General features: G+C 50.8%; 1 protein-coding gene across 4 annotated transcripts; it reads right to left on the reverse strand.

Annotated features, from left to right (window-relative positions):
- Positions 1-1352: 1352 nt before the first annotated feature.
- CHD4 (chromodomain helicase DNA binding protein 4) lies at positions 1353-26953 on the reverse strand. Of its 4 annotated transcripts, none has more exons than XM_084617196.1 (40): positions 26880-26953; positions 25371-25522; positions 22176-22303; positions 21773-21964; positions 21335-21453; positions 20688-20929; positions 20486-20613; positions 20175-20310; positions 19462-19643; positions 19058-19297; positions 17652-17855; positions 17346-17551; positions 16782-16913; positions 16411-16507; positions 15706-15897; positions 15406-15606; positions 14016-14153; positions 11039-11160; positions 10736-10909; positions 10308-10449; positions 9821-9952; positions 9602-9719; positions 9235-9359; positions 8657-8894; positions 7629-7801; positions 7268-7448; positions 7078-7164; positions 6824-6912; positions 6606-6739; positions 6148-6292; positions 5738-5903; positions 5233-5342; positions 4748-4874; positions 4435-4512; positions 4185-4322; positions 3981-4089; positions 3562-3694; positions 2352-2547; positions 2044-2219; positions 1353-1875 (listed from the first exon to the last, which is right to left on the reverse strand). In XM_084617196.1, exons 2-40 carry the CDS (start codon positions 25465-25467, stop codon positions 1858-1860), a joined length of 5745 nt encoding a protein of 1914 aa, XP_084473322.1. In that variant the 5' UTR covers positions 25468-25522; positions 26880-26953; the 3' UTR covers positions 1353-1857. The 4 variants fall into 4 exon arrangements, with proteins under 4 accessions (XP_084473322.1, XP_084473321.1, XP_084473320.1 ...); XM_084617195.1 differs by having other exon boundaries at positions 4748-4871; positions 5233-5348; XM_084617194.1 differs by having other exon boundaries at positions 5233-5348.
- Positions 26954-27555: the final 602 nt, after the last annotated feature.

Here is a 27555-nt window from a genome sequence, read left to right on the forward strand (position 1 = left end):
TGCATCGAGCCAGACAGCCGTAAAAGCTGCAGGCTTGGTCTACCCTGCAGTTAAGGTGTCAGGCAGGGCTCTAGAGAGCCCCTACTGCTGACCTAGCTAGGCTAACCCCAGCAGTGTCAAGGGCAGAGGGTTTATTGACCTAGCCACGTGTTTGGGGAGGTGATGTGCTTATAGGGACAGCTATGGCAGCATAACCTACAGTTACATGACACAGCTAAAATACTCTGGCTATGCTGGTAGAGGTTCTATAGCATAGATTTACCCTGTGTTTGTTCAAACATGCCTTAGGCTGCTACTGCAGGAGACTATCAAATTGTAAATGTAAAGGAACTTATTTGCCTTCTGAAACTTCAAGGGGTACAACTCAGATTTTTCCCTCACAGGCTGTAGAACTAAAATGTTTAATATTAGACAGCAGAGATTATGCTGAATTCACTTCTGTCCAAATATCACATACAATGAAATTAATAACCAAGAGTTAGAGATAGCAACACTGGATTTGTCCCAACAGCGGCTCTAGAATTTTGGGGGAGAGGAGGGTAAATGTGCACTTATGTATTTGCCAGATCAGAGCAATTACCACCCTCTGCTCCAAAAATGGCAAGGTGGGGAGCTATCAAGCCCAAAAGTCTGGCCCTGCTAAAAGCAGAAGCAAGCAGGCAGCTCTGGCCAGGTGTGTACTGACAGCAGCAGCCCTAGCAGCACTGACTCAGTTATGGGGGAGAAGACTGTAGCCATAGAGATCAGAAACTGGGCATAGCTTACTAGCACCTTGAGTATATCTACACTATGATAAGACACCTGACTCAGGCTCCTGGGGCTCAAGGCATCCTTGAGCCCAAATCATCTACAAGGGAAACAGCACCCAATCAGGAATGGCAGGCAGAGGAAGGGTCAAGTGTGAAGAAGGATCATTTGAGCTTGGTCGGGAAGTCAACAGCCCCTTAACCTGAGTCAGCTGACACAGGACAGCTGCAGGTTTTTAACTATAGCGTAGATATACACTACTTAGCATTTGTAAAGGTACAGAAATCAGGGACATGAGGGCCCCAAGCCAGCAACAAGCCTTTGACAGCTCATTACCTGAGCAGTAATATAAATGACAGATCTGCACTGATCACAAATTGGGCTGGAAAGGAGGTAGCAGCATCACAGCATGCAAATGAGGATCTGACAATATTTCTGTCTTTGTGGAGCACAGAAGGCAGCTCATGCCACAGGATACCAGGGACCCACCCTGCGCCATGCCCCAGAAGGGCAAAGCAGCAGCAGCACTCCACCAGAGATTGCTTGTTTAGCTCCTGCTATTTCCGCCCTACAGCTTCTCAGCACAGCTACGAAAGACAGCAGAATAAAATACAAGGAAACCTTTATTTTTCAGTTTTATCAAGATTTTTTTCATCTTTTTTAGCTGTTTATTAGTGGACAAGTCCAGTCAGTTTTTGTATTAAAAACGATCTTGATGGAGGTAGCTGTGTCTCTGTCCTGACTTTTGCTTGGTCTCATCTGTACACTCGTCTCAGTAAACAAACTCAAAATAAGATTAAAACAAAAAACGTGGAACTCCAGGCTGAGGCAGCGAGCAGTGCAGCCTAGATTCTGTGTAACAGGACATGGCGCTGTGGCCTCCAGTCACTATGTACAGAGTCCATCATGTCCCCCTCTAGCCCTGGCACACTCCTTGCTTGTGCAGGCTGGCGGCAGAGGGAGGAGTCTCCTCGCCCCCAGGGAGGCCCGTGCAGCAACGTCCAACAAGGGGAACAGCACCCGATCAGGAACGTCAGGCAGAGGAAGGGTAGCGTGTGAAGAAGGATCTTTTCAGCTTGGTCGAGAAGTCAACAGTACCAAGCCAAGGACTCATTGCTGCTGGGCCACCTGTGGGTGAAAACATGCATTAGGAGCTCTTACTGACAGCACCCGTCCAGCTGGGACACTCCCCATGGGTCCCACTCCCTCCCGATAAACAACCGGATTGGAGTGGGGTGAATTAAGCGCCAAGAGGGATGGGGATCTCTACTGGCCAGGGGAGGGGAGGATGCTTACCTGTTGGGGAGGCGGTGGGGGAGGAGGTTCACTGCTGCGGTTAGCCAATCGACTGAGGATGTTACGCTCAGACATCTGGAGGCGCACAGCCACAGGTGGGATGCGGGCAATAGTGGCAGGCAGCCGAGTCACATCTGCCTTCATGTCACTCAGAAGCTCCTCCAGCTGCTTCAAAACTGGAAGAGAAAGGGGTGTGTATTTAGAGGGGGAAGGGGCACCTGCACAGGGGGAAACGGGGGGGGGGCGGGGAAGAGGAAATAGCAGCATAAGACAAGTCCACCTTTGCTCAGCACGATCTACTGCCTCACCTTTGTGAAGAACAGCATTGGCTGGCTTGTTCCCAGCCATTGACTCCTTGGACAGGTGCTGGTGGCTCTCCGCCAGACACTCCACCTCAGCAAAACGTGTATTGAGGGCCATAGACGGGTGCGATGGATCTTCTGACATGTTCAGATAGGCAGCTCGCCGCAGCTGCTCCTCAATCACCAGAGCCTGCTCCAGCAGCTGAGAGAGAAAGGATATATGAGAGCCTTGCCACACCACCTCCAGTTATTTCCTGCAGAGCAGCCTATCAAACACACCTTCCTACTCCCCCAGATTCTAAGACTTACCTTCTGCCAACATCCCCACCCCATCTTCTCAGGCTTGAGCTACTGCAGCTCCTTCCCTTAGCTCCATTTCCCAGGCTCTTATTTATATTGGGGTAGTGTCTAGAAATGCCAGTCAAGGATCAGGTCCCCACTGTGCTAGACACTATGCACAAAAGAACTAGTCCTGTCCCAGAACAAAATCATCTCCTAAGCATCCTCTTCTCCATGCAACTATAGCTCACTTTTTCAGGGACTGTTCCCTCAGGTACCTTCATGGTTTTATCCTCTTTATCCCTTGAAGGAGCAAACAGACCACACAAACACATTCACAGTAGGTGTTCCTTGAAGGACCTTCAGGCCACTTCTTCCTTCCCTCTTCCCCCCTAAACCCCAGGAACAAGTGCTCTTAAGCAGGCAAATGGCCACTATTCTCTTTTTGGTAGGCAGAGCAGTCTGGGACAATTTTCATAGTAATTCAATCAGAAAAACAAACATGCTAACAAAACCAAAATAAAACAGTAACAAAAAAACCAGTTCTTGTGTAGTCACCAAGGGCATGGCTAGACTAGAAGAAAAATGGTTTTATTGAAGCATGGGTTAACTTGTTTTAGAACTTTACTATAGCAGTGTGAATACAACATGCACTATCTACACTAGGATTCTATATGTCAAACATGCTTTAAAATTATTTTAACCTAGTCTAGACATACCCTAAGAGGGCTGTAACGCCAAGGAGCTTGAGGGTGGAGAAAGAAGAGGGAAAAAAACCAAACACCACCCCTTTGATGCCAAAGCACTCCCAATCCTCTTCATAGATTGCAGGAGAACCTAACAGTGGGCAAGCATGAAAGATAGCAATGCTCTCTTTATCCATCAGAAATAGTCTCAGATAGGCAGATGCCCTCAATTTTCTTTCTGCAGCTCCTACCTTGAACCTCCTGGCCAGGAACTTATTCTTGATCTCCAGGAAGTTGCCCCTGTTCATCTCACCCTTGAAGGGTTCATTGAGGATGGCATAACGTGGATCATTCTGAATGTCCTGCCAGCGGGCATAGCCATGACTGAGATAGAGGAGCTCAGGCAAACAAAGGTAATGAAAACAAGGGAACACATTCCAGGCAAAGAGGATTCCATCTCCCTCACACCCAATGTGATACAAGAGACGAGACTATCTTACTCACTATATTGTAGCAAGATCCCCAGATGGAGCTGTGATCTTGGTTGGGGTGGGTAAATATGAGGCTATCCCATTAACTATATTCCAGCCACCACTTGATAAGATCCCTTTATGGGGATGGGTCAGATTCCCAGAAAGGAAAAAAGGGTATTTTGTCAGAGGAAGGATACTTGATGATCCCAGCCAGAAGCCAGTAGTCATGGCGCCGGTGCCAGATCTCGTAGGTTTTCTTGGTGACAGTTGCTGCTCGTTCTTCATTTTGCCATAGAGAATGCAACTCTGAGAATGGGAAAAAAAGAAAAAAAAAGTCAAAAGGGATTTCACTAAGATGAGCAGAGGCAGAGTAAGTGTAGCTGCACTCAGGCCCCTCATACCAGTGAAGCCACCATCAGCTATGTTGAACATGAAGCGCTGCTTCACTGCCTTCTTGTGCCTCTCATCAAGAGAGTCCTTCAGCATCTCCCCATTCTGCAGCATCACCACATCTCTCTTGTCATCTTCCTTCTTCTCCTCTGCAGAAACAAGGACCCATTAGAGAGAAAATAGAGTACCACAGTGCACTCATGAAGTACCCCTCTAGAAGGTGGAGAATTAAGAGGGCTGGCAGTACCCTGCCACACTCACCCTTCTCATCCAGGTTGATGGTTGGAGGTTCAGCAGAGGGCTCAGTAGACACTCTATCTTCAATCTTCTCCACATCAGCTGCATGAGAAAAGAGTAATAGAAGCCATGAGATCAAGTCTGGTAGCTACAGAGGGTTTAACTGTTCAGTCTAAAACCTGGTCTGTTTCCGCAATCACAGCCATGTGATCCCCATTCACATTTATGTTTCAAGCCTCACCCTGACCAAAAGAGGATAGTAGCACGTTTCCAGAGCTGTACAGACAACTGGGGTCCTGCACATAGTTCTGGGCTTCTAACAACCTGCAACTAATACCTTTGCTTTCCATTTCCATTGGCTCCTCCTTCACCTCTGTTTCCTCTGGCTTTTTCTCCTCTGCTTCTGGGGGGTTCACTGGGGACTTTGCCTCTTGTGGGGGTGTCTCCACAGGCTGGGCACACTGCTGATGAGAGAAAGCCTGTTCACTCAAGGAGGAGCAGTGTATGGACAAAGCCTATGAAACCCCACCCATCACCGGAAGCTGAAGGCACGGTGAAAGACATCTGAGTGTGCCACAGAGGGTAGCTGTGGGAGAACAGAGTGCTGGAGAGAACAAAATAGGGCTGCTTCATACCTCTACAGAGTGTTAACAAGAAGATGCATTCTTCCTAGGAATCCCCAGAGTCTAGCTCTGTCCCAGGCACGGGGGGGTGGGGTGGGAGTGTGGAGAAAGGAGAGAAGGGGACAGGGCAACAACAATGGGCACAACAGAAGAAGAGATACCTATAAAAGTATGACAACAAAAACAGCTACTAACTCACCTCCATTGGGATCTCTGCTTCAGCAGCAGGTAGGTTGGATTCCTTCTCAGACTCCATGGGCTCCCCTTGCTCCCTAGTACTGGCTCCTTCTTCCACCTTCACACCCTCTTCTGTGCCTCCCCCACCCAAGACCAGCATATTTTTATGAAAAAAAAAAAAAAAAAAAAAAAAGACCATCAGTAAGCTGACCCTCATTGCAACTTGGTGCACCTTTCCCTTAGCTCCCACAAAATGGACCTCCACCCTAACTTGAACCACAATGGCACCAAAGCCCTCAGACCCCACAGGACAGATGCAGGAGTTGCCTGTTGGCCACAGCCCACCCAGGGAAAGGCAATGTTCTCTCGTGCCTTTAAGGGCATGCGCATCTCTTGGGGGCAGCCCTCCTAACCTGAGAGGCAGGTTGATCTGCGTCCACCCTAAGGTCCTCCCCACCACAGCTCAGGTGAGGGGAACAGCACTGGTAGGGGTAGGACGCGGGGCTATGCAAGGGGAAGGGTCTCACCAGGTGGAAGGGCAGGGGCAGGTGTGTTAGGCTGTGTGTCCCCTGGTGTGGAGGGTGTGGGGGTTTTGGGGGAGGGCGAGCCTGGCTGCAAAAGCTTCTTGTTCTCCTCTATCTCTGCCAGTTCTGGCATACTCCAGCGCCCATTCACATGCTCGAATTCTTGCACCTGGTGGGAAAGCAGAGAAAGACACATCATGGGAGAGATCACACTAAGTTGCCTCTCTAAGCAGGGTAGATGGGGATCGCTCAAGACACCACAGGCTGGGGAGTCCCCAAAGATGGGTGGGAGAGGAAGAGAGCAGCCACTTGTTTGTCCACTGCATACAAGAGCTCAGGGCTTCTGTGATAAGAGGATAAAGGGATGATGTGGGGTGGAGGGAGAGTTCAGCATTGCTCCACTAAGCACCCACCTTTTTGCGTATGAGTGACATGACCCCAATGCGGGTGAGGACATGCTGGCGGGACAGCCCCTCCCGTGGAACCCCATCTGCGAAGGTCTCCGCACCATCTGCTCCCGGCTCACATAGGTGACGCATGAACAGCGAGACGTAGGCCCTGTAGCAGTATTAGATCAGCCTGAAGGTCCAACATATAGGGGAAAAGTTGCCTTGCGGCTCCTAGTCCCCAGTGACCCAAGCAATAGGCTCCTGGCTCAGACCTGTAAGTACTCCAAGACAGTTCCTGAGCTCCCTTCCCTTGGTTCAGTTTCCCCTTTGGTTATTCCTCCTCAGCCTCCCCAAACAGACTTCTTGCCCCTGCAGCATGCAGCCCCCTTTACCCCTTGAGCCCTCTGCTACCATTCTCACCCTTTCCCAGTGGGTTCACAGATGCTGCCTCCTCCCTTCCCTTGCCCAATGCAGAGACTCACTTGAACTCCTTCTCAGACTTGCCACGCAGGTCCCGGACAAGCCACTGGGTGGTGAAGGCATCCTGGGGTGGCATCCCATAGCGCATGATGGCATTAAGGAAGGCCTTGCGCTGGCGGGCATTGAAGCCCAGCACCTGGAAAAAGGAAGGACAGGTATAGTGAGAGCCCCAGGCACACAAACACATGGACTGAAAGGCCTTTTCCAGGGTACCACTTACTTCAATGTTCCCTCCCACACGGGCAAGAAGAGGAGGCAGGGGCTTGTCTTTGTCGTTTCTCAGGCCTTTGCGACTGGGCCGGCGAGCAGCTGGAAGACAGACAAGCAGTAAGAGGTACACAACCTACCACAGTGAGAACATTCATTCATGGCATCCTATGCTACATGGAGATAGACTGGAGCACCAAGCTCCCAAGCCAAGGTGTGCTGATTGCCACCTCCCAGATATACTGCCCAGGCTCCTAGGGCACCTACCTTCAGATCTCTCATCAAAATCCTCATCTCCTTCCTCAGAAGCCACTGAATAATCCGACTGGTTATCTGACTGGTCATCCTGCCAATCTGGAGGAGAAAAAAAGTGAGCCTGACAGACCCTATCCTTGCAGGTCCTGTTCTCCCCAGCCCCCACAAAAAAAAAAAATCCCTGTGGGTGTCCCTCTTGTACCTCTGTCCTCCTGGGAGCCGTCATTGTAGTTGACCTGCTTGCGGATACGTTTACCCTTGCCCAGGTTCCTAGCCAGGTCCTCCTGCTGCTGTTCATAGTGGTGACGCAGCAACTTCTCCCAGTAATCGGGGTCCACTGACTCTTCTTGCTTGATGATCTCCCGTTCCACCTCCTCCTCCTCCTGCTCCAGGGAGAGAGGGATACGATAATAGCCATGCATTCAAAACCCCCACCGGGGCAGATACCTGCTGCTTACCACTCCCCACCACTTTCCAGAGGAACCCTACGCATGTCCACATCCTAGTCACATCTGTTCCTGTTTAACTCCTGCACCCTGGAACAGGAGGGGCAAGACACTCACCCCCATCTCTTCTTCCCGTACCACATACTGGGCCACCTTGAAGGAGCTGAGATACTCATTCATGCCCTGCAGCTCTGTGTCTTCAGTCTCATCCTGATTTCGATCCAGTAGTCGCTCAATTGCCTTGTCATCGTAGTGGATGACACTGCTGTCCTCACCCTCTTTGCTATCACCTGAAGGAGAGGAGCACAGTCAGTTGGTGTTGAGACTCAAGAGCCTTTTGGGAGTGTGCCACAGAAGGCCTCTCCATGAGGCAGCATTCAGCCCTCTTGCCATTCAGTGGAGGACAAAGCATCCCCACCCGTTGGGCAGCATCCCCACGACCAGTACTTATCAAAGTTCGGGTCATGACCCAGTATTGTGTTGCAGCATGTAAGGCACTGGGTCACCTTGCTCAGCACCCAGGGACCCTAGCAGCTCTGGTCAGCACCAGCATGTTAAAAGTTGTGTCAGCGGTGCTGCCCAGCAAAGGCAGGCTAGTGCCTACCTGTTCTGACACTGCACTGTGCCCTGGAAGCGGGCAGCAGCAGGTCCAGCTTCTAGGCAAGGAGGCCACGGGGTGCTGCACACTGCCCTGGCCCCGAGCACCAGCCAATGGGAGCTGGAGGGGAGGAGGAGGGAGGGTGGTGCCTGCAGGCAAGAGCCGCATGGAGCTGCTTGCATGCCTCTGCCTAGGAGCTGGACCTGCTGCTGGCCACTTCTGGTGGCTGCACTGCTGATCAGGAACCACCAGAAGTAAGTCCACACCCCAACCCCCTGCCCCAGCCCTGAGCCCCCCCAAAACCCAGAGTCCTTCCTGCACCCCAAACCCCTCATCCTCATCCCTAGCCCCAGCCCAGAGCCTGCACCCCCAGCCCCGAGCCCCCTCCCACCTCCTGAACCCCTCATTCCTGGCCCCACCCCGAGCACCTCCCACACCCCAAACCGCTCATCCCCAGTTATGCATCAACAATTTTCTCCAACTGGGTCCCTGGGGGGAAAAAAAAAAGTTTGAAAATCACTGCCCTAGACAACACCCAGGCACTCACCACCCTCAGTGGCCTCATCCTTGAAGAGCTCCTCAGTCCCGAACTTCAAGATGTCATCAAGCTCCTGCTTGGACATGGAGCCTGTCTTGGAGCCCAACCCTGGCCTCACCACCAGATGTGTTAGCATCATCTTCTTCTTGGCCACCTGAGTGATACGCTCTTCTACTGAAGCCCGTGTCACAAAACGGTAAATCATCACTTTCTTGTTCTGTCCGATCCTGTGTGCACGGCTGAAAGCCTGAGGGGGAAGATTTATTCAAATCAACCCCAAAACCAAATACTACACTGCTTCACCCATCTGACCTTGTCTACATAACCCTGACCTTCCTGGGCTCTTTCACTCTCCCCTTCCATTTCCTGCAGATTACCCTTTGGGAGCAGCCTTCCCTGCCAAATCCCTTCCAGCTGCCCCCTCCCCACTTAGTGCTTTGTTTCTTCACAGTGGAGTCTCCCCCTCCCCTGCCGGACTACATATATACTTCCTTCTCTCCCCTCCCTCCACTTTCTCTTTCACCACCTCTCATTCTTAAGGGTCACCTATTACCATTAGTGACTCTAGTACCATCCTACAACCTTACCTGGATGTCATTGTGTGGGTTCCAGTCTGAATCATAGATAATCACTGTGTCTGCTGTGGCCAGGTTGATACCGAGCCCCCCAGCTCGAGTGGAAAGCAGGAAGCAGAACTGCTGAGCACCAGGAGCTTCAGGGGGAGAGGGAGGAGAGCGAAGGGGATGGGGGAGAGCATGCGCATTAGATTCAACTCCACAGACTCATCACATCCAGCCCCTTATGCATGGGGGCAGTGTCAACCCAAAGGCCTAAAAATGGCATAGAGGATGTGCTGCAGATCAGCACTAAGGGTTAGCAGCAGATGTGGGGCCTCAAGCATTTGTGAGGTGAGGGAGGGTTCTCATTTTCTGTGGGGTGTATAGGGTTCCATACCATTGAAGCGATCAATGGCCTCCTGGCGCATGTTCCCTGTGATCCCACCATCAATCCGCTCATATTTGTACCCTTCATGTTCCAGAAAATCCTCCAAAAGATCCAACATTTTAGTCATCTGGGAACAAGGAGATAAAGCTGAGCAGGAAGATACCAAACTGGATTGCTGCCCCTCTCACACACAGGGTCCCCAGCCTCTGGGAGGCACTGCCCCATTACCTGTGAGAAGATGAGCACCCTGTGGCCTCCTTCCTTGAGGTTCTTCAACATCTTCTGGAGCAGCAGCAGTTTCCCAGATGCCCGGATCAGGGCACTACCATCATACATCCCATTTGGCATCTTTGGAGCTTCCTGGGGGAGGAATTGAAGAGGAGGTACATTTTCTCTTAAATTTCTGACTCTCGCACCACGATGGTGCTCAGCACTATCATCCTTTGTTCAACTGGTATCTTGCAGTTTGGCTCCTACACTCCCATTACATTTCTTTCTTCCCACTCCTTTCTCTTATTGAATCTTCCCCTCCCTACCTCTTGTGGCCCCTTCAGAGAGACTCCCTCTGCTTGTCACTTGGCAGGGGCTGCAGAGGGAAATAAAGGAAGGGCCTACAAACATCTCAAGCCCAAATTAAGGGGCAGGAAGTTCAGGCTCACCCCATGTGAATGGTAAGGGGCCTTGCTCAGAGGAGGACTGAAGGACTAGAACATACCATAGCAGCAACGGGAAAGAGGTAAGGGTGGTTACAACATTTCTTCAGATCCATGACCACATTGAGCAGGGAGACCTGGTTGCCACCACCTCGTGCATTCAGTGCCTCAAAGTTCCTTGTCAAGATGTATTTATAGTATTTCCTGTGAAGAGAGAATCTGAGTCACTAAGCCCCCATCACAAAAGGGCTGATAACACGCACACCCCAGCTAGCATCAGTCCAGCTCCTGGCACTACCTAGGCAATTCTTCCCTGCTAGTGCTACCTATACTCTGCCAACAGTCAGTCATTATTACGTGAGTGTGTAAGATTATTCCTCCCTGCCAGTGGCAGCAAGAATTCTGGATCCCACCCAATATGTCCAAAGCATATGGACCTAGATAAGGCATAAGTTGGTCTCAAGTAGCTCCTCCACCCTCCCATGCTCACTTCTGCATGGGGCTCAGCTCCACCCGGACAATGAGTTCAGTCTTGGAGGGCATGTTCTTGAAAACATCAGCCTTGAGGCGCCTCAGCATATGTGGGCCCAACATGTCATGCAGCTTCTTGATCTGATCCTCCTTGGCAATGTCTGCAAACTCTTCCAGGAAGCCTTCCAAGTTACTGCAGGAAAAACAAGCACTCAGGGCAGGAGCCACAAGGGAAGGAGATGCAGGTCCATAGGGAGACAAATAGGGTGGGGGAGGGGGGCAAGGAAGCAGACTCAGTCTGGGCCTGCATTACAAGACATACTGGAATCTCTCCGGTGTCAGGAAGTTGAGTAGGTGGAACAGTTCCTCCAGGTTGTTCTGCAGAGGGGTCCCTGTGAGCAGTAGCTTGTGCTGCAGGGAATATCCATTCAGCACCCGGAAAAACTGAGAAGAAAGGAAGGGAGTCAATGGACTCATCCAGGTAGTCTGCAGGTCCCCCTTTCCAACACAAGATACTGTGCCATAGACGAATACTCCTTCCAGAATCAACCCTTCAAGCCAGGGTTCATCTTAGATTACAGGGACAGCTACATACTGCACCTCCTGGCTAGTGTCTTTACAGAAGCTGATCTCATTCACACATTGCCTAATACTCACTCCTCAGACCCGCCTGGGTGAGACCCTGCCGTAGCAAATTCCCACAGATCAAGAGGCATAAAGGAAACGTGCAGTATCTGAACTGCAGACTCTTCCAGACAACCAGCCTTCTCAAGACTGACATTGTCCAGACTGACATATTGTCCACTCTACCTCCTCCTGAACTGGAGTCCTACATTCCTTCAGGCTCCCTCCCTCTCAAAGAGTTTAAGAGACCCTGGCCAAGTAGATCTAACTATTATTGGCAATTTTTAATGAATTGTGAATACTAGGGAAGTTCCAGAGAACTGGGGGAAAAAAAGTCAAGGTTGTGCCAGTATGTATAAGCAGTAAACGAGGCTGCTTAACCCAACAAGCAGTCCCAGGCAAAAACATGGGAATGCTGAAATGGTACTCCAAATTAAACAAGTATTTATGCCAGTCAACATGGTTCTACGAAAAATAAAGTTGTCAGACAGACTTGATACTTTGAAATTAAGTTTAGCTGATAAAGGTTACTGTTGACACAACATACTTCCACTTAGTACTACATAGCACTGATTAAAATGTTAGAAGTATAACAAGTCAATGTAGTCCACCTGAAATGGATCAGAAATGGTCTAAAATAGATCTCTAGATGTAGTTAGTAGGGCGTCATTCTGATGGGGATTTCTTTTGAATTATTTAATAGCTTTATTATCTGGGAGAAAACATGAAATTGCTGATTAAGTTTGTAGATGAGTTTGGTGGGGTGGAAATCATGGGAACGTCATTCATACAGAACAACCTAGCTTGCTTGTTTTTAAACAATGAGCCCATAAGAATACTTACAAGGGATGTGTTAGATCAAGGGTGGGCAAGAATTTTGTCTCAAGGGCCACATCGGGGAATAGAAATTGTATGGCAGGCCACGAATGCTCACAAAATTGGGGTTGGGGTGTGGGCTCTGGTCTGGAACCAAGGGGTTCGGAAGGCAGGAGGGGGATCAGGGCTGGGGTGGAGGCTGGGGGTGCAGGTTCTGAGCGGCGCTTACTTGAAGTGGCTCCCGGAAGCAGTGGCATGTCCCTTCTCTGGCTTCTTGTCAGCAAGTTAAAGAAGTATGGGCTGGATGAATGCACTATAAGGTGGGTAGAAAGTTGGCTAGATTGTCAGGCTCAACGGGTAGGGATCAATGGCTCCATATCTAGTTGGCAGCTGGTCTCAAGTGGAGTGCCCCAGGGGTCGGTCCTGGGGCCGATTTTGTTCAATATCTTCATAAATGATCTGGAGGACAGTGTGGATTGCACTCAGCAAATTTGCGGATGATACTAAACTGGGAGGAGTGGTAGATACGCTGGAGGGCAGGGATAGGATACAGAGAGACCTAGACAAATTGGAGGATTGGGCCAAAAGAAATCTGATTAGGTTCAATAAGGATAAGTGCACTTAGGAAGGAAGAACCCAATGCAGAGCTACAGACTAGGGACCGAATGGCTAGGCAGCAGTTCTGCGGAAAAGGACCTGGGGTGACAGTGGACGAGAAGCTGGATATGAGTCAGCAGTGTGCCCTTGTTGCCAAGAAGGCCAATGGCATTTTAGGATGTATAAGTCGGGGCACTGCCAGCAGATTGAGGGACATGATCGTTCCCCTCTATTCGACATTGGTGAGGCCTCATCTGGAGTACTGTGTCCAGTTTTGGGCCACACACTACAAGAAGGATGTGGATAAATTGGAGAGAGTCCAGCGAAGGGCAACAAAAATGATTAGGGGTCTGGAACACATGACTTATGAGGAGAGGCTGAGGGAGCTGGGATTGTTTAGCCTGCAGAAGAGAAGAATGAGGGGGGATTTGATAGCTGCTTTCAACTACCTGAAAGGGGGTTCCAGAGAGGATGGTTCTAGACTATTCTCAGTGGTAGAAGAGGACAGGACAAGGAGTAATGGTCTCAAGTTGCAGAGGGAGAGGTTTAGGGTGGACATTAGGAAAAACTTTTTCACTAGGAGGGTGGTGAAACACTGGAATGCGTTACCTAGGGAGGTGGTAGAATCTCCTTCCTTAGAAGTTTTTAAGGTCAGGCTTGACAAAGCCCTGGCTGGGATGATTTAATTGGGGATTGGTCCTGCTTTGAGGAGGGGGTTGGACTAGATGACCTCCTGAGGTCCCTTCCAACCCTGATATTCTATGATTCTACAAGAAGGCATGGCTAGGCAGTTCTGCATGCTGCCCCATCCGCAGGCACTGCCCCTGCAGCTCCCATTGGAGCGCGTAGGAGCCAGAGCGGGGCCATGCTATGACTTCGGCAGGACTGAGCCGCCTGGTGCGGCCCTGACCCAGCGCCCTGGCTGGAGCGGGGCAGAGTCACGTAGTGCAGCCCCGACCAGAGCGGGGCTGAGCCATGTGGTGCAGCTTGAGAGCTGGCTTAAAACTGCTTGGCCCACAGGCCATAGTTTGCCCACCCAGTGTTAGATTCTTTTATCACATGAAGTCCTTAAAATCAAGATTGGATTTTTAAGACATTATGGAGCTCATCTGAGAATTATGGGCTTGATCAGGAATTACTGGGTGACATTCTCTGGCTTGTATTATGCAGATTAGGCTAAAACACCGATCTGGCCTTTAAAAAACCCCTATAAATTGCACCACCTTCAACCTCCTGCCATCACTCCAGAACTCCTTCTGTACCTTAGATTGATTGTTCTTGAGCCGGTGAGCTTCATCCACAATAAGACAGGCCCAGTCAATGGAACCCAGAATGGCCATGTCAATTGTGATCAGCTCATAGGAGGTGAGCAGCACATGGAACTTCACAGATGCTTCCTTCTGCAAGGAAAAATGAGAGATCAGTCATAAGGGAACAGGGAAGTATAGGTACAGCCCCAGGCCTAAGCAGCAAGGGCAGGTCCTGCCCTTGCATCAGGCTGCCCTGACCATTCACTATCATTCAAGGCTTCAAGAGTCAAGGTGTTAATATCAGCACTGAGGTAGTTCCAACTTGGACAAATAGATTTTACCTCCTTAGCAACCATGTTCAGTTAGATTTAGGATTCCACAAGTTACTGTTTAAGGAGGCTGCTGAATACTTGCCAAGCCTCATTCTAGAAGAGTCCACTGTTTAGAAATGGATGAAGAGAGGGAAGGAGAATGCTAGAGAAATGGACAATTACTGAAGAACAACTTGGCGGGGCGGGGGTGAGAATGGTACGGCCAGAGAACTAAATCCACGCCATACAACTCTAGTTAGTTGAAATTGTTTTAGTGCTGCCTGGAGCTTCAAGGAGTAGAAGGAGTTGTCAACATGGTTCCCATTTCACTGCCACTCTGTGAAAGCAGAGGAATCCAAGCTTCCCTATACTGCCGTGGAAGCTTTGAGCAGCAACATCACCCCGACCAGGCTGCCTGTCTGTAGGTTTGGCAAAGCAAGCAGTCGGTTTAAAGGCTCTTTTCAATTAGAATGTTCAAAAAAGTTATTTACTGGGAAAGCTGGAATGCTACAGAAACTAACAGCTGTGGTAAGGAAGGTTATTTATCTATCAGTGAAAGGAAGCAAGTGGGGGAGGGGGGGAAATTTTCAGCCCCCTAGTCAGGTGAAACGAATATCAAGAGGAACTATGAGGAACTGGCCCTTTCAAGGCTCCACATGGAATCAGAGCTGCAGTCTCTGTGAGTTTACTACTTTGCTCTTATCTAGTGCTATAGATCTCAAATTCCTTTACAAAGTAAGGTCAGTGTCATCCACTTTACAGATGGGGAAATGGAGGCAAAGAGAAGGGACTTGCTTAAGGTCACACAGTGAGCCAGTGACAGATCCAGGAAGCCCTAGTCGCAGCCTCCCTTATTTGTTACTGAACTTGGAGTGGAAACGTCTACAACATGAGCTGCACCTGTCCTACCAGGAATCTGACAGAGAATTTATTTCACAGAGGATTGCCCACCAGCCCTTAATTAGCAACCACTTTCACTTAGTAAGGACCAGATCAGAACCAGGTTTCTAGAGACTGAAGTCCTCAACTCTTAGAAGTGAGCCAATGTGCTGTAACTGGGGCTTAACTGGAGTCAATTTAAGGCTCTTTACCTTCATCCTGGATGCCTTCTTTCCCCCACGTATGGCATTGTCCTCGAAGGAGAACTCATTCTCCCGGATGATGGCCCGGCTGTCCTTGTCCCCAACGTAGGTCACCACATACATGTCTGGAGCCCACATCTCAAACTCCCGCTCCCAGTTGATAATTGTGGAGAGTGGGGCACTCACCAGAAAGGGTCCCTTTGAGTGGCCCTGGGGACAGAGTCATCAGGAGTGTTACAGAACTGCATCCCACCAGCGCAGGAGAGCATTCCCATAGATATGTGGGTATCAGCCACTTTTGCTCCTCACCTCTTTGTACAGAGAGTACAGGAACACAGCTGTCTGCACTGTCTTGCCCAGCCCCATTTCATCAGCCAAGATAGTGTCTGTGCCCTGTGCCCAGGAGAAGCGCAACCAGTTCAGCCCCTCCAGCTGATAGGGGTGCAGCGTCCCTCCTGTTACATCAAGGTACTCTGGCTGCCGGTCATATTTCACCGTTGGCTATAGTAGGAGGAGAAAAATGTTGAGTCCCTTTGCACCAATCAGACAACAAAACAAAAACAAAACCACACAGCCACCAAGACTTCTGTTTCCTATGCATCAGACTCCAGCTTGTGCCTCCATAGTCCTGCCACTGTCTCAACTGTGCCTGAACAAGCTCTCAATCCCCCATGCCACGTGTCTCAACTGTGCCTGAATGGCATCCCATCTCAAGAGCTCAACTTTGGAAACCGAACCCTTCCTATGACAAGCCAGCTAGTCCCCTCCCCAAATGGCAAGGTAAAACTGAATTTAAAGGTTCTGTATCCTCTTTAACCCAATGGGGGGGCTCTCCGGAGACAATATCCTTCTGCCTTCAGCTTAGTAATTTACTGATGTGTACGAGTCAGATGCACCAGCTGGCATCACTAGTGGGAGAGAAAGAAACATGCTTCACACTCTACCCCTTAAGATGCAGGTATCCCACACATCCCAGAACCCACCTGCCCCCCCTAACAGGGAGTAGTAACTTACATCCACTGTGGGTGTGTCTGGGGGCCTTTCCAGCTTCCGCATCTTCACCTTCTTTATCTTCTTGCCAGGCCGACCTTCTTCACCTCTCATCAGCTCCCTGTACAAAAATATTCTCTGGGTGTGGGTGGGGCTATGTGAGTTTAATGGAATTTGCAGGAGACACCAAATGGGGAGGGGCTGCAAATAGCAAGGAGGACAAGGAAATCATCCAGAGTGTCCAAGACACGAGCCAACCCCGAAACACACTGCAAGGCAGGCACAGGGTCTCTGCTTTATGGAAAAAAAAGAGTCAGTAGGGGCAGAATGATTCCTTGATCCCCTTCATCCTACCAATCCTGAAGGTCAGGTAGATCCCCCTGCCACCCTCTTACCTGTGATTCCAGTAGGCCTGTTTGTAGAGGTCATAGTCCTGCACCTCCACATCCTCACTCTCCCAGGAAGCCTGGTCATAGGGAAGGTCCCTCCATTTAATCAGATAGTGGACATTCCCCTTCTTATCCACACTGCAGAGAGAACAATAAATCTCAAGCGTGGGAACCAGCCTTCAGCCAGCCCACCCCTTGCACAGAGGGGAAGGAAGGTAGGAAACAGAAGGGGACGGAGTAAGAAAGCAGCCATGTCCATAATCTCCAGCATAATTGAAATCAAATCCCCTTTCCCACAGAAGGGGATCCAGTTGATCCTATCATAATAGGAACCCCTGTCTTTACCTGTAGTGCATGATCAACCTTCTTTCTGCCAAGTGCGACTGATATCTATGGTTAGGGTCTCAATGGATCTGATCACAATGGGTCTTCCCCTCCCATGACTGAATTCAGTGGATCCTATTCCATTCCTGTAGTCATGCTTGACACTCTTGAGAAAGCCTCCCCACTATCTCTGTAGGCTGGAATCCACTGGATCTTGCTGTGACAAATCCTTGCTCCCTCCCTCACCTGTGGTTGAGGATCCGGTGGATCATCATCCACTCAGGCTTGATCCCATAGCGATAGAAGCGCTCCTCCATCTCAGCGAACTTGGGGTCCTTGTTCTTTCGCTTGCGGCTCTTCTCCTCCTCACCCCCAAAGTCTCCTGAGGGTGGCTCATCCATATCATTCTTGCGTTGGTAATTTCGGAACATCACTTGGCAGTGCAGCTCCAGCTGCAGCCAGGACAGACACATGGTTAGAGTGGCATCACGCATCCCTCCCACCACACAAAGGTAGCGGTCCATCCCTTGGGCAAGCCAAGAGCCCACTAACCTGCAGCTCAGACACCCACGAACAGTGCCAATAGGACATGCCCTGCCATTTGACGAAGAACTGCCGCTCAGGCCGGCCCTCTAAGGGCTTGGGGGAGGGAGTGTTAGGGTCTGCATCAGTTGGTCGGGGTACTGGTGTGGGCAGCGGGGGCTGGCCCCACTTCCAGATCAAGATCTTCTGCACCTTCCCCTTCAGCGATGGGCACTGGAGAAGGGAGACAGAGGTGGTTATGTCAGAATTTAATACAAACAACCCCCACTCCCCACCAGCATTTGTGCCCTTGAGACACATACCAATAATTTACACATCCCCCTAAGTCATGGCTTCACTGAGCCAGATGGATTTTGCTCTCAAACTCCTCAAAGCCTCTGGTGCTTGAGTATCTGTGGCTTGTCTCTGAACTTTTGCTAGTTTGTCATTCTTCCAGGATGGAGGAGCCCTTAGGAGTGCAATGTTCCTGGGGCAGGTGGCAGGGGACAGGTCTGGCCCTCCTGCTGATCCTTGCAGATGTCATCTTCGAGCCATGTAAACCCATATAGATTCTATACGGAAAAGAAGCTACTAGACTGGATCAGCCCAGGGTCCACTTAGTCCAGTATCCTGCTTGATGGCTAGAGGACAATTATGGAAAAACCTACCCATAAAGGAAGTTTCTTCCTAATGGGTCAGAGGTTGGAATATGCACTGAAGCAGGAGAACTTGTATACTTCTCACTGTGGATCTCCTCAATAGCCACATATACATTCAACACCATTTTAAATTCTTTTCTTAGTGATATCTTGTGCAGTAAGCATCTATGCCTGCTCTGTTCTGGGATGTGAGGCCTCTGCATATGACACCAAATCTGCAGCCCACATAGGTAATTCACACCCCACTGCAGGGATGCTGGAACAATTTGTATAGTGGGGGTGCTGAGAACCATTGAACCAAACTGTAAACCCTGTATATAATGGAAACTACTTCAAGCCAGGGGGTGCTGTAGCACCCCCAGCACCCCTAGTTCCAGTACCTGTGCCCTATTGATAATGAACTCAGCTAAATGAACAACACTTTAGGATTGAAGAGTTTTAACCATGGCCTTTGTTCTCAGATGTGTTCAGGGGTCCAGGAAAGTTGGAGCCTCAGGTCCCTGGAGCCATGTCGATGGAACCATTTTGCACATGGTAGCACAAGTCTGCCCAGCACTGGGATCCACGACCATAGAGCCCCTTTCTGAAGTCTAAATAAGGTAACCAAGCTATGAGGCACTGTAAGGCTGGAGGAGAGAGGCCCCAAACAAATAAAGACAGAAAGAAATGGGCAAGCTAGAAGAGCAGTTACATCCCTGAGGGAACTACACAGCCCTGAGACAGAGAGGGATACCACACCCTGTGGAGGTGGGGCAAATGGGGGTAGCAGAGACTCACAGTGCAGCGAGGGCACAGCCATTCCCCATTAGGAATCTCTGGCAGTGGGGGATTTAGACAGTGAATGTGGTAGGAAGAGGGACAGGCATCACAGCAGAGCAGCTCCCCTCCATCCTTGCAGACCCGGCAGAACTCCATGTGGTGATCATCCTCCTCCTCAGGATCTCCCACAACATCCTCCAGGATCTCCTCGCCTTCAGAGTTATCCTCCTTTGCCTCCCACTGGATCCCCTCCTTCTCCTACAGCAGAGAAGAAAATTAGCCCAGGGTATAGAAAACCCCCCACCCTCCTGGTGCCCCCAGCCTCCCACCATCTCTTCAACTTAGCCTTCTGCAGAAACAGGGAGTACGGAACCCCCTTCCTCCATGGTTCTTCCCTTGGGTGTATAAAATCTGGTACTCACACAGTGTGGGCAGCTCCATTTGCCCTCTGGGGCTTTCTCCATGTCTGGGTCCAGGCAGACCATGTGGTAGGCACGGGGACAGGTGTCACATAGGATGATTTCTCCTCCCTGCTGACACACCTCACAATAGTCCTGGTGATCTGTCTCATAGCCATCCACAGGAACTGTGGAGTCATCCTCACCTGGAGAGGGTGGTGGTTGCAGTTACACATCATTGGAAGTCATTGGCACTGGTAGAATTCCTTCCTGCAGCAGTGGGGATACCCCGCCACACCAGAAGGCTACATAGGGGGAGAGACATTGCTCCAGATCCAGAGAAAAAAGGCAGGAGCAGGCAGCTCTTGCTCCACAATAGCCAAGGTGAGTGGAAACAGAAACCCAGGATAGGGCAGCAAAGCAGCTGTTGCCAACTGCAATAATTGCATAGGTCCCTTCATGTCTTATACTACCTTTGGGACCCAAGGCAGGATTGCTTCTCACGGTCCCTTCCTCAGGAATTAAACTCTTCAGTGCTAACTGTGGGGGAGACTCAAGTTCCCTTCCCTTTCAGCAGTCTTACCCCATTCCAGTAGTTCATCCACCCCGAGCTCTCTAAACAATTCTCCTGTCCAGGGCTTTAGAGTCCTTATACACCAACAGCAGACAATTCTCGTATCTCCCCGCTCATCTCCTTAGCTGTGCTCCATCCCCAGAGGAGCACTGTACTTGGATACCTTTCTTTTTCCTTTTCCCAGCCTTGAGTTTCTTGCGGCTGCGGCTGCTGCGGCTAGTGGATCCATCTGAAACAGAGTAGCTATTGATGCTAGCATCATCAAAGTCTGATTCCACATCCAGATCCTCATCTTCACTCTGGGGAATGCAGGAAGAAAGAATGGAGAGTCAAGCAGCTATGGTTTATCAGCCTCCTACATCCTTGGACCATCCTCATGCATTGCATGTTGGGAAGCGTGGAGCTGGTCAGCTGCAAGTTCCTGCCATCATCAGTACCCCCTAATGGGGAGAAAAGGGAAGAAGAGTCACTTACTGATGATCTCTTACGCTTGGAGCTAAATCCTCCCAGTTTGATTTTCAGAGGAGCCACCTTCTTGGTTTTGGGTTTCTTGATATCAGGAACACGAGGACTGGCCTTGGGCTTCCGTCGGGCATTAGGCCCTATGAGTGAGAGAGATTGTGAGACACATCTCTAGCTACCAAATTCCACCTCTCATCCTGGTTTTTCATCTCACCTTTGCCCTCCTTGGTCTTGGCCTTACGTAGTGGCACATCAGCAGGGGGCTGGGGCAGGACAGCATCCACATTGGCCACCATGCTCTCTACCACAGCCACAGCCGCAGCCGCTGCAGCCGCCACAGAGGCCCCTGAACTGCCTTTGAAGGGGTTGTTAGTGCTGAACTCTCGCCACTTGGCCCCCAGCACCATCATCATCTTTGAGACAGCTATCTTAGGGTTCTTGGCAGCTATGAGTGGCCTGTGTGGGGGCAAAGAGCGAGTGTTACCGAAAGGACATGGATACTGGATTTCCCCCCCCCCCCCGCCCATCACAGGAACTACAATCCAGCCTAACCCCAGGGATACTAGCTGCTGCCACCCTCCTGAGGAGGAAATATTTCTAGCTCTGGGAGAAGAATGATGTCTACATTAGAGCAGAAGGGGGCCTGAAAATATGGACTTGTGTCCCTGCTTTACAACTGACAGCAAAACCATGGGACCAATCACTTTACTGCTGTCTCCATTCCCCCTTCCCTGGTGGTAACTGTCACCAAAAGGTGGGCATTTAATGTCTAAAATGCTTTGAGGTCCTGGGAACAAGGATATTTTGTCCTGTTTCCCTTCTGCTCCAGAGGCCCAAAAGCCCCATCGGCTCAAAGCTTACCTGACAAACTGGCTGAAAGCCTTGTAGTTGGTGAGAGTGCGGTAATCCTCCTCTGTGAAGATATGATCAATGTCCTCCATACCCCAGTCTTCCAGGAGCTGAGCAGATGATTTGGGTTCCTGTGTAAAAGGTGACAGGCAGCAAGTCCCAGGGTGACCAGATACAATGGAAAGGGATTTAGCCTCTATATACTGCAGGCAAGCCCATCAGTCTGGGGGTGTGTGGGGGAGAAATGACAACTCTGGGTCAGGGGATTCCCCCTCAAGATCTAAGGGTGAGGGGAAAGTAATTTGGGAATATGGCTCATATGGGCCAAGTCTAGAGAACTGAGGGAAGAACAAGCAGGACAGCCCCCGTGTGCCATTGTAAGGGGGCAATGTGATGGTCTCGCCAGGTCAGATCTAGGAGATAGGCTGCCCTATCGCCCCACTCTCTCACCTTTGAGTCATCATCTTCCTCTTCTTCCTCCTCCTCCTCCTTGCGCTTGGCTTTGTTTTTCTTTTCCTTCTTGGGCCCTAATTTCTTCTTTTTCTTCCTCCCAGGGGTGTAGTCACTGCCCTCACTGTCTGAGTGCAGCACCTCTTCTTCTTCCTCCACAAACTCATTCCCTTCACCAGAGCTGTCCCCTAGCTGGGGGAAATTGGGAAGAGAGAAGATCAGGCAGCTGTGAGAAGAGATCCAAGAGGAGTACTCACTACACCCTCCCGCACACTCCAGGGGGTTCAAACCAGGGGTCACTGCCTCAGGCTGTGCAGCAACAGGAATGACTGCCTATGTGCCCAGTCTTCAGGGCCTGTTCCATGGGAGAATCTCCCCTCACACTCAGCCCTCCATTCCTCACCTCCTTTTTCTGACGCTTGCTAAGTTTGGGCACTTTTGGTTCCTTCAGCTTCTTGGGCTTCTTTTTCTTCTTGATTTTGGGAGTTTCAGCCTCTGATAGCAACTCTTCCTCTGGCTCTTCTTCAGGCTCTGGAAGGGGATGTGTAGGTAGGGGAGAGCAGAAAAATTAGGAAGCATGGATATATATCCAAGCCCCACCATCATGCCCTTTGGGCCACACTACACAATCCAAGAGTGCTGCATCACAGCATACCCCACTCCCCATACAGCTCAACTGCTTCTTTAACTCCTTGGTGCACATGTGCAAATCCACACGTGTCTTAGCCCTGTCTAACAGTGTCCAGTAACAGACTGATCATACTGTACTGAAGCGGGCGAAATCAAAAGCCTTTAGACCCTCATAGTGCCCACATCATTATTTACCCCAGTTAGCACACTGCTCCTTCTCCAAGCAAAGCCACACATGTTATTTAACAGGTTAGGAATTTCCTTAGCCCAGCAAGCATAGCAAAAATGGAGTTAGGAGATACTGGCCACATGCAGAGGACTCAGCAGTCAGATGTGAGCAGCCCCAATTGGTAAGGGAGGAAAAAAGCAAGACAGGAAGCCCCCAGCTGATCTTTGGAATAGGCAGCATGAGCGTAACAGAAAGCTCAAGAGAACCAGCTGATCAGGGATGAGGGCATGGGCTCTATCCCAGAGTCCCCAGAAGAAACTCCTACAGGACAGGGGCCCTACAATGGCAAGCAAGGAACAAAACAGTCAACTGCAACTGGTTCTTCCACTCCCACCTGGGCAGCTTCTGTTCAGGGCAACTCACTCACCAGATCCCTGCCTCAGCAGCCAGCCCACAAGCAGTGCTTTCCAAGCACCACAGCCAGCACGCTCAGTCCTTCACTGTTGTAATGCATGCCAACTCTCCCCCACCCACAAAAACACACTCCCATCTGTGTTCTCTCCCCCTCCTTCCCACACAAAGCCCAGAGAGCAATGGACAGCCAGACAGTCCTTTCCTTTGTGACCGGATCCACAGCAGCCCAACCACTCATCCTCTCTCCCTCCTCAGCCACCCCACCCATTACAGAGTGAAAGTTACTCATTCTGCCTCCAAGGGAAAATGGCCTCCTGACCACAGAAGCAAGGCAGGATGGGAGAAGCCACAGCTCACAGCAGATGCAGCCACCGGAGAATAAGGGGCACAGAGGAATGTGCTCAGGATGGGGTCCATATTCACAATGGACACAAATATATCCCCTTCAAGCAATATTTGCCTGTATCTTATCTACCAGGACAGGCACCCTATCCTTCCCTTCCAACCAGTTCTGATTTAGGGCTTTGTCAGGCCCCCCCCCCCCACCGATTTCACCCAGTACATTCCCTGAACCTCTTAAATTCCCAGTGACTTAAGTAAGTGGCTCTCAACCTTTCCAGACTACTGTACCCCTTTCAGGGGTACACAAGACAAATCAGACCCTTAAGTTTCACCTCACTTGAAAAACTACATGCTTACAAAATCAGACATGAACATACAAAAATGTCATAGCACACTAGTACTGAAAAATTCCTGACTCTCTCATTTTACCACATACCTATAAAATAAATCAGCTGACATAAATATTGTACTTACATTTCAGTGTATAGTATATACAGCAGCACAAACAAGTCTTTGTCTGTATGAAATTTTAGTTCATAACTGATTTTGCTTGTGCTTTTTATGTAGCCTGCTGTAAAACTAGGCAAATACCTAGGTGAGCTGACATAATCATGGGTATGTGTACCCCTAGGGGTACACAGAGGTCTTCCATGGGGTGAGAACCACTGACTTAAGTGACTTCCCTTGGAAAGACTCCCTGCCCCAGACTCACAAATGGCTAAGTGTGGGGGGATGATTCTAGAGCTCCTTTCTAGAACTCCTATTTTACAGAGTGGTAAAATGAGTTGTACATCCATACAAGTCAGCAATAGAACTGGGAATAGAACCTGAGAGCTGACTCTCAGGGTAGGTCTACACTACCCACTGGATCCGCGGGTAGCAATCGATATATCAGGGGTAGTTTTATCGTGTCTAGTCTAGATGCGATAAATCGATCCCTGAGCACCCTCCCATCGACTCCAGAACTCCAGTGCCGCAAGAGGAGTCGACTCACTGCTGTGAAGACGCTGCAGTAAGTCAGTCTAGGTACATCAACTTCAGCTACGCTATATTCATAGCTGAAGCTGTGTACCTTACATCAACTCTCTCCCTCCCCTCCCCCCCCGCCCCACCAGTGTAGCCCAGGGCTTAGTCTCCAGAGCTGTAACTTCATCCCCATTCTCCACACAGACTGCAGTTATAGTGAAAACCAGGTATGCGGCCTGAAGAAGCAAATACTAAGGCAGGGATTCTCAACCTTTTTCTTTCTGAGCCCCCCCCGAACATGCTATAAAAACTCCATGGCCCACCCATGCCACAACCACCATTTGTCTGCATATAAAAGTCAGGGCCAGCACTAGGGGGGTAGCAAGCAGGGCAATTGCTGGGGCCCCATGCCACAAGGGGCCCTGCAAAGTTAAGTTAGTCAGGCTTTGGCTTCAGCCATGGATGATGGGGCTGAGCGCCCCAGGGCTCCTGCCCCTCACAGCAGGGCTAGGACTTTCTGCCCTGGCAAGTCTAATGCCAGCCTTGCTTGGCAGACCCCCTGAAACCTGCTCACAGCCCCCCAGGGGCTTCAGACTCCTGGTTGAGAATAGGACTAAGGTGAACAGTGTAGAATGATCCATGGGAAGCCTGGAGAGTAGGGTGTGGTGAAGACAGAAAGTGGGTCATGCAATAGCCCAAGGCAGTTTCCTCTGGACTGTCAGCAGGTCTGAGCTCCCAGATGGATGAGAGGTTGCCCTCTCACATACTTTTCCTGCTCCCAGCCATGGTACATATACCTTGCAGGCACTCAGATGCCCCATTAAAACCAGACTCCCTGCCCTAGGGACCTCCAACAGCCTGCACTAGCTTGGAATAAAACAAGTTCTACCTCACTATAGTGTGCAGACCACACCTTTTAAAAAGGAAACAGTAAAGAGACCCAAACAGTCTAATCACCTGTGCTCCTAAACAAAACTCCTCCCTGCACATCATATTTTACGTGCATCACCCATTCAATAAAATGGGTAGAACAGACCCACTACTACTCCCTTTTACATCCTATAATGCCATCTATACCTGGGTGCTGAGGGATGCTGTTATTCAGCAGGATTTCCATCTCCTCATCATCACTGCCAGCAGAACAAGGTGATGGGGATCCAATGCCCGATGCCATGTCCTCTGAATTAGGGTACTTGGGCTCAGACAGCTTCTGCAGCCTTGTCTCCTTCCTGCCAGTCAGGCCAGTAGGTTAATAAAAACGCAAAAAAAATTAGCTATGATAATCAGCATGAACCCACATCCCCATGCAATAATCCTGCCCAATGTACATCTGTAGTGAGCTTGGAAATGTGCAGCCTACAACATAAGGGCTGAGTAGAGAAGCGTGGAAACGCTGAGACTGAGCACTAGTTCAGGGTCCTGATGAAGGTGGTTTTGTAGCTACTGGGAATTAAACTGTATCATGAATTCATTTCATGCAAAGGGCCATCAAATGGCAGTCTGATGGTAACAGCGTCCAAACCCTTGCAATATGATGCCAGACTGGTACCAGTGCTGTAGGGTAAGGCTAAGTGGAGTTTTGTGACTTTTAGCCAATTGGTCGCAATTTAATTCGAGATAGTTAACACTCTTGTCAAAGCTACTCTTGATGGTCCCCAAACTTTGGTGGTTTACATCTCCAGGGAGCCAGCCGCGGCTGAGCGACAAGCGGGTGCAGCATGGAACAAGTGTTTGGGGAACAGCCAAACTCGCCTTTACAAAGAAAGTGTTCGCTGCCTTAAGCTGCCGATCAATTCATGAGGTAAAAACTCCAGCGAAGACAAGCCCCTAGCGGTGCGAGGGACCCGCATCGCAGCCCCCCCAACATTTCCCATCGTCAAGACGTGCTTTTAGGACCACCACCACCACAAAAAAAAAGCCTTTTCAGTACCCGGGGGATTCACGTCCCACCCCCCTCACGGAGCCAGCAGAGCAGGACGGGACAATGTACAGAGATGCCCGTTCAAGGAGCCCCACCACGCCCCCGGGAGGCTGACAGAGGCCCCCCGATTTCACGCAGAGAAAACAAAGGCACGGCGAGCCCGTGGCAGGCACCGCGCGGGCTCCCGGCGAGCCTGCCACCCCCCCCGCACACACACACACACACACGCGCGCGCGCGCGCGGGGGGAGCCAAGCAGCAGCACGCGGCCACCCGTGCCCCTCGCTGGGGGCGGGCGCAGCTGCGGCTCGGGGCGCGCGGCCAGTCCCGGCGGGCGGGGCGGCCCCATGAGCGGGGCCGTTCCCTGGGGGCCGTGGTGGCGGCGGCGGCAGGGCGGGGGGGAAGGGACGCGAGCCCCTCGCTCGCTGGTGCGAGGCGGCCCCAAGGCAGGAGGGTCCCGAGCACCGCGGCTGCCCCGTGCCCAGCGGGGACACACGGCGCCCAGGCCGAGGTCGGCGCCCCCGGGACAGGACAGCTCCCGGGGTCGGGGGCGGCTCGGCGGCGACAGGACGGGGGCGGGAGTCGGCCCCATGAGTGGTTGCAGCCCCCGCGTCCTGCCCTTTGAAGCAATTTGCGGGTCGTGTCCGGTCCCTGCCCCTCTCCTCACCCAGCTCGCCCCCCGGCTCCTCGCTCTCGCTGCCGCCGCTGAAGGGAAAATGGCCCCGGCTCCGGCACCACCTCTTAAAGGGGAAAAAGCCCGGCCAGGCCCCTCCCCACTCCCGCTTCCAGCCCATAATATGCCCGACACCTCGGCAATGGGTCCGCCCCCATTACCCTGGCAACCCCCCAACTGAGACATCCCATAATACTTGCCCTCCCTTCAGAACTCCCTACTCACTGGCCGGCCCAGCATCCCATAATAATCACCCCTCCCATCAGGAACATCCCATAATACAATCTTCCCTCTGAGAAACATCCCATAATATTCCCCACACACTCACCCCTCACTCAAACATCCCATAATACTAATCCTTTGCTAAAACATGCCATAATAGTCCCTCACCATCACCCTCCCTCACTGAGACATCCCATAATTGCATTCTCCCACACACACTGACATCCACTCTCAGCCCCAAGCATCCCATAATACTTCCTCCTCCCCACCCCATTCCCCCTCCCTCACCCAGACATCCTACAATAATCCCCCTTCCTTGTTAAAATATCCCATAATACCACACACTCACTGCCCAATCTGGTATCCCATAATAAGCACTACTCCCTCTTCAACTCCCCCACTGAGACATTCCATAACAGCCCCCATAATATCCCATAATAGTCATACC

The sequence above is a fragment of the Lepidochelys olivacea genome (genome assembly GCF_965140295.1).
Source record: "Lepidochelys olivacea isolate rLepOli2 genome assembly, chromosome: 1".
Taxonomy (NCBI): domain Eukaryota; kingdom Metazoa; phylum Chordata; order Testudines; family Cheloniidae; genus Lepidochelys; species Lepidochelys olivacea.

Bases quoted from the DNA above. Each gene is read 5' to 3' on its own strand.
- CHD4 (XM_084617193.1), bottom strand. From the start codon at position 25,467: ATGGCATCGGGCATTGGATCCCCATCACCTTGTTCTGCTGGCAGTGAT. The intron at 6,293-6,605 runs GTGAGTCTCTGC...ATACTGCTACAG, and splicing joins AAGTCTGAGAAGGAGTTCAA to GGCCTACGTCTCGCTGTTCA. The intron at 2,548-3,561 runs GTAGGAGCTGCA...TTTCTCTCTCAG, and splicing joins TCCTGGCCAGGAGGTTCAAG to CTGCTGGAGCAGGCTCTGGT.